The sequence below is a fragment of the Pelobates fuscus genome, chromosome 2, assembly GCF_036172605.1.
Source record: "Pelobates fuscus isolate aPelFus1 chromosome 2, aPelFus1.pri, whole genome shotgun sequence".
Taxonomy (NCBI): Eukaryota; Metazoa; Chordata; class Amphibia; order Anura; family Pelobatidae; genus Pelobates; species Pelobates fuscus.
In genome coordinates this window covers 47,043,511-47,052,551 of record NC_086318.1, presented here as the reverse complement: position 1 = coordinate 47,052,551, position 9,041 = coordinate 47,043,511, and the positions used below count along the sequence as shown (strand labels likewise).

General features: G+C 33.8%; 1 protein-coding gene across 1 annotated transcript in view; it reads right to left on the bottom strand.

The window, feature by feature from the left end:
* Positions 1–1,494: 1,494 nt before the first annotated feature.
* Positions 1,495–9,041, bottom strand: part of OSR1 (odd-skipped related transcription factor 1) — an 8,458-nt gene continuing 911 nt past the window's right edge. The window contains exons 2-3 of the mRNA XM_063440867.1: positions 3,601–4,287; positions 1,495–2,545 (exon numbers count right to left, since the gene is read on the bottom strand). Coding sequence (XP_063296937.1) covers positions 2,410–2,545; positions 3,601–4,247 — 783 coding nt within the window. The 5' untranslated portion in view covers positions 4,248–4,287 and the 3' untranslated portion in view covers positions 1,495–2,409. The remainder of the gene's footprint in view (positions 2,546–3,600; positions 4,288–9,041) is intronic.

Below are 9,041 nucleotides of genomic sequence, written 5' to 3'. Positions count from 1 at the left end.
ACTATCCGCGGTGTATATTTACTAATATTGGTCTGAAAAAAAAAAAAAGACTTACAAATAGGAGTCTAAAATATCCTAAAAAGTAAAAAAAAAAAAAAAAAAAATCTTTATGTGATCTGGGAGGTTTCTTAGAGAATCTCCTGGCTCATATATTGCCAAGCATTTGTACTCATTATTAAGTAGTAAATTAATAGCTAATATTTCCATTAATAGAACCTCCGCCCTCTTCACAGATACACTGAACGCAGATTCTCCAAATAGACTCACTACAAATGAAAGAATCATAAAATTATTTATTTATTTATTTATTTGGAATTGTTAATAATTTTGTGTCAATAGCAGTCAATAAAACTACATATTACTGTGTATTATTTCTGTTCAATCATTTGATTTCAGAGAGAGCTGCAAAGCACAATACTGACACATTTAGTGGGCGAGACAGCTCACTGGCTTAGGGTAATGGGATTTACAGTCCAAATGCAGTTTATTCCAGAATGCTAAATAACTTGTTAGTTTCATATATGTAATAATCACGTTAGATATAGATATTCCTATATAATATAATAATTAGCTATTCCTGGGGACGCAAAATAAAAGATAGAGTTGTGTGTGTTTCTGTGTGTGTCTGTCTGTGTGTGTCTGTGTGTGTGTTTCTGTGTGTGTCTGTGTGTGTGTTTTTGTGTGTGTCTGTCTGTGTGTGTCTGTCTGTGTGTGTCTGTGTGTGTGTTTCTTTGTGTGTCTGTGTGTGTGTTTCTGTGTGTTTCTGTGTGTGTCTGTGTGTGTGTGTGTTTCTGTGTGTGTCTGTGTCTGGTTTTATCCTTGCCCTTTGAAAGTTTCACTAGCACAGAATAAACACATCTGATGTAAGGCAGCTGCTCTCTGGAATCAAAGGGTGTCTAATCAACATTTCCTTAAATGAAATGCAACTGATAAAAATTAATCTGCCTACAATAGTGCTTGTAGTGGGGACAGCTGACAGAGCGATTTCCTGTACTCTCCCCAGGCAGTGTGAAGAGGATCCGTTTGTCAGGATTTTTTTCATTTGTTTTTCACACTTTCTACAGTCCCTAATATCTGTTCCTACAGGAGAAAGAGAATATCAGACTTCCCCCAGCATGCTTAGCGTTTAACCCTTTCATTACCAGAGGAGGGGGGCATTACCTGCTCCTCATGAGTAATTCATCTTATGTCCCATACTTGAAATAGTTTATATTCTTTCTTTAATATACACGTTTTAATTTTTTTTTTTCAGTTCAGATATTTGGAGGCCACAACAGGTTTTTTTTTTCAATATTTTTTTTTTATTATTATTATTATTTTAAAATCCAGTGATAAATGGCATTTATCCATTATCAGCGTAAAGTGCCATACACTCATATTTTACAAAATATTTTTTTTATTTATTTATTTTAATTTTTTTTTTTTTTTGGAATGTTAGCTGCGTAAAAAAAAAACATTAATAAATAAAAACAATAAACAGAAGATAAGATGCATTTCAACTTTTTTTTTGTTGTTGAAAGGTGTAAAAACAAAAATAAACGAGTCTCGTTATAAGAAAACATGCAAAACAGCATTTTTACACACTGTGAATGGAAATTCATTGAATTAAAGGCAAATAATATAATTCTACAACAAAAATTTGCAACTACTTGTGACTTGTTCATACTGACATTGACAGTATGAATATCTGTGACATACAATCTATCTGCTCAGTGTTTTGTAGGACAAGAAGCCTGGATAGCACAAACGCAGGGCCGACAGGCAATCACTCCCACGACGCCTAGCCAGCCAAGATCACCCCGTAAGAGTGTCACCCCGTAAGAGTGTCAGCTCACATGGCTGCCGTGTAGTCAATGCATGCCTTATATGTGTATTACAACAAAACTGTGACATTAAGAAAAAATATTGACAGTGCACACCTCACTAAAGCGACCAGAATAAAATAATAATAAAAAAAATAATAAAAAAAAATAATAATAATAAAAAAAAATCAGTCTGTTGATAACAGTTTAATTTATTTGTTTTGTTTCAGTCCACAAGGGTGAATGTCATATTTCTTCAATATTAAAGACAGAACAGAGACATATATAATATTATATATACACACACACACACATATAAATATATATATTCATATATCCATATGTATGTATATATCACTTTGAAAGCAGTGATTTCCCAAAAGCATGAGAGCGCCACCTATCGGTGAAAAGTTTAGCAGAGCCAACACTCGATCTGTATTTTCTAAAAATCCGGATTAGATGGTGTTCCAATGAAAGCAAGGTATATCCAAAGTCTCCCTGGTCCTGGGAACATTCTTCTGTTAGAATACAGTCTTTTTACTATTTCTGTGTAAAAAAAAATGATTTAAATAGTTTTATATATCCGGATCTTTTCCTGCAGTGGATTTCAGCATTTGATTTTTGAAGGTTTGAGCTCTTTTGCCTGGCTGTGAAGAGTCTTATGGACAGCTAATGTCCTTGACTGACAAAATCCCTTCCCACACTCCTGACATTTGAAAGGTTTCTCTTTGGAATGAATGTACCTGGAATACAGAAACAAGAGGGTTAACAGAAATACCTGCTACTGTCCCCTGATGGCTCATTTGGGTGGTCTGCACAAGTGTTTATGGTACAGAATGTTTACACACATTGTTATTTATTTGGCCAAATAAAACCAAAACAATAAAAACACACGGGTGACATTACATAACCCATAAACAGCAAATAAAACCTTTTTATGTCCCAAAGGATTGACAATGTTTTTTAACCCTTCACCTGAATGGGGTTAATTAAGTATCTGGCAATAAAAGAGTGTGTGTGTGTGTGTGTGTGTGTGTGTGTGTGTGTGTGTGTGTGTGTGTGTGTGTGTGTGTGTGTTTTAAATTAAGTAATTTATTATATTCCTATTTTTTTCCAGCAATCTTTTAATATTAATGATGAAAATATTTATTAACTAAACAGCGAGTTCGATTGAATTGAAAACATTGAAGACGAAGTCACAGAGGTGAAAGGAATTCTTTAACTCCTAAATATTGCAAATTGATTCTCCAGTCACAAGTTGCTGTTTAATGAATATCAGCCTTAAATATCTGAGACCATTGAGAATGAACTCACAAAATGCAGACAGACCAGTGAATAAACCCCCTCTTCTCTAAATACTCCGTTTTTTTCACTAAAGTGAAAGTGACTTTGAAAGGCAATGCTGAATTAGTCGAACTGAACACATAATTGAATTGGGGATGTTTTCTAAATCGGCTATATTTGCTTGAATTTGGAAATTCACTTTTAATTCACATTGAATTGTCCTATTTATCGGAAACATTTAACATTCTACCTATCCTTAGTAATGAAACAGGTGTCTGTGCTGTTACCAATGAGAATTCTAGATGATATTACATGAATGGTTGATTATATATTTCCTACTTGTTCTATGTTTAATTTTGTATATATTGTGTATTTAGATTGTTTTTGTATTTTATTGTACCCTATTGTATCAATGCAATATTTTGTGGACCCAGGACATACTTGAAAACGAGAGAAATCACAATGTATCCATCCTGGTAAAATATTTTATAAATAAATAAATATAAATAAATACCTGTGGTCCCTCAGATGGTCTTGTCTTCTGAATGCTTTGTGACATATGTCACATGTGTATGGCCTTTCATCTGTGTGAGTTCTCTCGTGGATCAAAAGATTGTAAGACTTGGTAAAGTGTCTGCCACAGAATTTACAGACAAATTCCTTCTTGGTTTTAGAAGGCAATCGTCCCCTTGTGGGTTTCTTCTCTGGAGCAAGTTTGGTGACATCCAGAAGTGCCCCCATGGCTGAAGGTGACCCTTGAACATCCACTTGGGTGATTTTGCAGTGGTCTTCCTGTGTGGCAGCCACAGCAAGGTTGGCAAAGTCAAACCTGGGTTTTGTTTTAAGAGGCTGGCCTGAGGAACTGTGTTTGGGGTGGACCACATGGGGCAAGAGAGGGAAGGCAGCTGGGAGCTGGAATCTGGTGTCTATCAAGTTGGAGACTCCTGGCACTTTAGAGAAGGATGACCTGGGCAGGTGAATAGTGGGGTATCCCAGTGTCCATTGGTGAAGGTGCACAGCGTGGAGGGCACTGAACCCATAGAGATTTGGGATGTGGTCTGCTGGCATAGGGAGCCCATTGAATGCTTGAAGAAATGAATAATTTGTGAGCTGCAGAGAGGGGTGGATTGGGACAGGGGCAGGAAGAGTCTTGCTGGCCATGGTGGGACCTTCACTTTTTAAAGGTTCTCTTGAGTCCACTCTCTCTCTCTCTCTCCTAAAAAAACAAACAAAAAAAAAAAAAACACAAATGGTGAAAAACATGCTACTCACTTAGTATCAAGAAATACAAAACAAATACACTTTATTTTGAACTGATAGGAAAACATACTTCACAAGCAATTGTTCTTATAGAGAGAGCTGTTTGTAGCATTATATAAATCATAATATATATATATATATATATAATGAAATGATTGGAGAAAAAATGTATACAGCTGCTTTATTATCAGACTATTGAGATAAATATATGTATATAAATGTTACAAGTATATAAATATTCTTGAAACATTTAACTCGATTGGTATCTTGTCCTGATCAGGTGTTTCCTATTAGAGAAATGTGTACTTATTGAATTGTCAGGCTAATAACTGTAAATGATATCATTGTGCTCATTTAACATTAAATTGTTTGCAATTTTGTCTTTAACTATTTCGTTTCATTCCCTAATCCGAGAATTGTCGGGAAGCCAGCAGGGAATTACAAATATTTCGCTAAAATAGCACAGTTATGTTTTTACAATAGGATCTAAGATTAAAAAAAAAAAAACCAAAAAAACAACCGGTTATGTTCTAGGGGGTCTTATAATATTAATCTGCTTTACACCATGGCACTTCAATGGTTAAACTGTCAGGCAGAACTCGGTTTAAATGCAAAGACTGGGGCTGATATTGTGAATCTAAATTAGATTTCCTTTCTCGATGAAGAGTTATGTAACTCTTCGACATTTAAAAAAACAAATGGCCAAACTGATGGGGATACTGTTGTTTGAATATACTGACAGGCAGTGAGTGAACATCAGATTCCTGGTTGGAATTACTCAAACAGGGATATTTACTGAACTGCGAATTCTTGTGAATTCAAGACGAAATTCTATTTTTAGGCCAAAGTAGTCAAATTGAAGACATTCTTCAAATTTACCATGGTTTTATTGTAATTATTTTGGGCAAAATTTTAACTTCACTTAGAATTCGTGACAATTCGCGATTCTATAAAGAGCCCTGTATCTCCCTTACTATGGGGATAAGGTTAAAGTTAGAACGTGGGCACAGAAAGAGTTAATGTTAAGCACAGCGAATGCAAAATCGGTAAGAACGAATACTGCAAAAATAAAATTAGCAAAACCTCATACAGGCAAAACATGTGGACTCAGTAATGCATACATTCTAAGCTCCTCCAGAGAATATATTGTAGCAATATTACATATCTCTCTCTCTCTCTCTCTCTCTCTCTCTCTCTCTCTCTCTCTCTCTCTCTCCCCCAAATACAACATGTATTCACTTTGTAATAACTTGAAAACCGAATTACAATTGGGCCAAGTTATCACCACAGAAAAAAAAAAAATCAATGAATTGTCTTAACTGGATTTATTTTAACATTATCATTAATTAAATAGACCCTGAATTATACTAAGCAGTTGTTAATTAATTTATTCCATTGTCGCAGTGAAAGTCTTGCAGACATACAAATAATATACCGAGAGAGGATAATTGACAATACAGGACATGCGCTACAAAACGAATTAACTGTAATAGTTAAAGTGTCCCCCATACAAACTGAGTGGAGGTCAATTTGGCTAATTACTAAGAAGGTGTAATGTTAAAGCATGTTCACTGTTATATACATGAATATTAGATTTATTTAATCAATCATTTCATTTTATTATTTATTAGAATTATTTGATCAATAATTTAAAAATAATTCAGCAAATTAATACAAATCTGTACCAGCTTTTATTTTTTTTTACAGTTTAACTCATACTTAACCCATGGTAAGGAGGGGGAAAGAAAATGCATTAAAACCGGCATTGAAAGTGTTACTCGCCATAGATGTCAACTCATTCCTCTTGGGAAACTCATGGGGTTAAACTATACCTATTATTTGCGTTAAAATATTTATTGGATCAAATATACAACACATGATGAAAATATTGCATTCATTCGTTTATTTTTACGTGATCTAATTCGTGCATTATTTACGAATTATATCAAATATAAAACGGTTAAATATTAAAATCACATGTTTTCGATGTGTTAAAAAAATAAAATAAACTCAAAATATCGAAATAAATGTACAGTCTCCTGTAAAAATCATTGAACATATACTTTTTTTAATTAAATATGCATTTTGTGTTTAATAACCCAAACGTGGTTGTATTATAGCTTAAATTTTTGCTTAAATTAAAAAAAAAAAACAATGAAAAAAAACAAAAAACGATGTATTTGCATGGTATTGATATATCTATATGGAAATCTGCTCACAGATCTTCAGTTCACTGATAATATATCTCCTGTAGTGACCGCTTTAACCCTTTAAGCGCTGGAGTTCCATGACCTTCAAATTCATTACACTCAGACAGGGCAAGATTCTTAAAGGGGCAATAAACCTTTAAAAGGGCAATAACAACAAATCTCCACACCTCTGTATTGGATCACCTTCTGCCTCCATTCTCTCATATAAACAGATGTATATCTACCTTCAAAAAGATTCGAGGTAAGTCATCCTCACCCCACAGCAATAAAAAGTCCACATTTTTTTTTTAAACACAGGACTTGGTTGCTGAGTAATTGAGAACAGACCACTTAAGCACTGACATAAGACCGAAACAAAAACCTATCTGCCAAGATAAATTTACCCTGGAAAATGGGATCATAAACTTGAAAGACTACATCTGTCCTGAGCTTTCATTCCCTTTATAAGGTTTTGTAAACGTGCTAATATAAATGGTCCTTTGCCATTGTTTAAAACAATCTGAAAGATAAGCCTCGCTCCCTTTTTCCAACAGATATATTTTAAGATTTCATTATATCAAATGTTTGCTCTGGGGAAAAAAAAAAATATCAGTATCTATATATCTCCATTGAAAGCCATTATATGAATCAATCACTCTGTTAATTGCTGGAGTTCCAGGGATGTGGATTGGAGATTTAAATTTGACTGTGGGATAGTGTCAGCTTAATTCTCTGTGGTCAGTATAAATATAAACACACACAAAGTATGCATTGCAGTTGTATATTATTGTTATATATGACACAATGTAACTACTGCAGATTGGTCTGAGCATTGATAAATACATTACATGTAACAGACAATTTGATGTATTCTTCCAGGGAATCATATCTCTTACAAAGTTACTTAAAACATAAAAACAAGAAGTTATATAGGTAGGTGGTTGTGTGACATTGGAAGGGCTAATTATTATTCTGCAATTAGTCAGCACCCCAATTTTGTCCAGGTCCCCTAATTGTTAAACAGATACACAAACATGTTTAAAAAAAAAATAAGTTAAATTCTAACAACAAATACGTACTGTTATAAAATGCTCTTATATATTATTATAATTTGTTAGTAATCACTACATTTTAACTATGGGTTATATTTACAGTTATGGTCTTAAAATGTTCTAGCTGTATTTAACGATAAAATAGCAGAAACGGTACAAAAAAATATATGATGGGAAGTTTTTTCCCCCCAAATCTGGTATTTTGGCCTATATTATTCAGGCAAGTATTTGCAAAATTTGCAAGTTAATTCTCACCTCACCATAACAACAACGTTGGTGAATAAAGTCTGTATAGCTGTTAGACAAAGGGATCTGTTCAAATAATAATTAAAAAAAATAAAAAATAGCGGTTTTTGCCAAATTCATAATTGTGAATTAAAAACTGAATTGCAATATTTAGGGTGAAAAAAACAGATTTGGAGAATTTCAGCTAGATCCCAGCTTGCCCAGTTTAGCAACTCTAAGTCGGTAATAAAGGTTTCACAGATCACTGTTTAGTGATTTACCAAAAATATATAATGCAAAATCTATTCAAATCAGAACATGTGGGTTATTTACTGAATTGTAGAGGATCTAATAACGAATTGCAAAATGTAGGCTAAAAGAGACAGACTGTGTCTATAGCTGGATGGCGGATTTTTTTCAAATCAAGAATATCGACCTAAATTCTGCATTCGGTCCCCAAATTCCCTGTTTGTTTAATAAAATCCTCATTCCTCATGCACTACCCCAGCTGGAATAATATATTAGTTTTAACTGATAATCTGTAACTACCAAACTTATAACACTGTGTTTGTGGCCCAAGTGTGACCTTTTACAGCAATGCATTCATTATTTTTATTATGATTATGATTATTATTATTATTATTATTATTATTATTATTATTATTATGCTTTGCTGTTGTTTTACAAACATCTGTTTTATTTACTACTAATAACAATAATAATACGTGTATATTGTTATAAGCACAGCATGTTACAGTTCAAAAAATCGACCACAAGATTAGGTTACTCAATAACACGAATCCTTCATACAAAATCTGGTATAACATGCATCTCCTCCAATATTAAGTCAGATTTAAATTAATCTTAACAAGAACACACTGTGACGTCACAACTCACTATACCACAGTGACTGCAAATGTAAACTGACTGCCCTCAGACACTGTAACCGTTTCACTCAAAGGGTTAAAAAGTCACCATAACTCCAGGTTTTAACCTCCTGACCCATTTACTAAATAGACAAATCATTTTCAAAGTGTGACACATGGCTCCCAGGATGCTGATGGATATTAGTGGTTTATCCAATGGTCTTTGACATTTCACCCCCATTAATAAACACACATTTACATCCCCCCCAGTATGTATTTTTATAAGTCACTGCACTCTCCTCATGCACCTGTCCATGGCAAAGCTGGGCTTACTACCTTCACAGCTGACATTCATTTTACTTT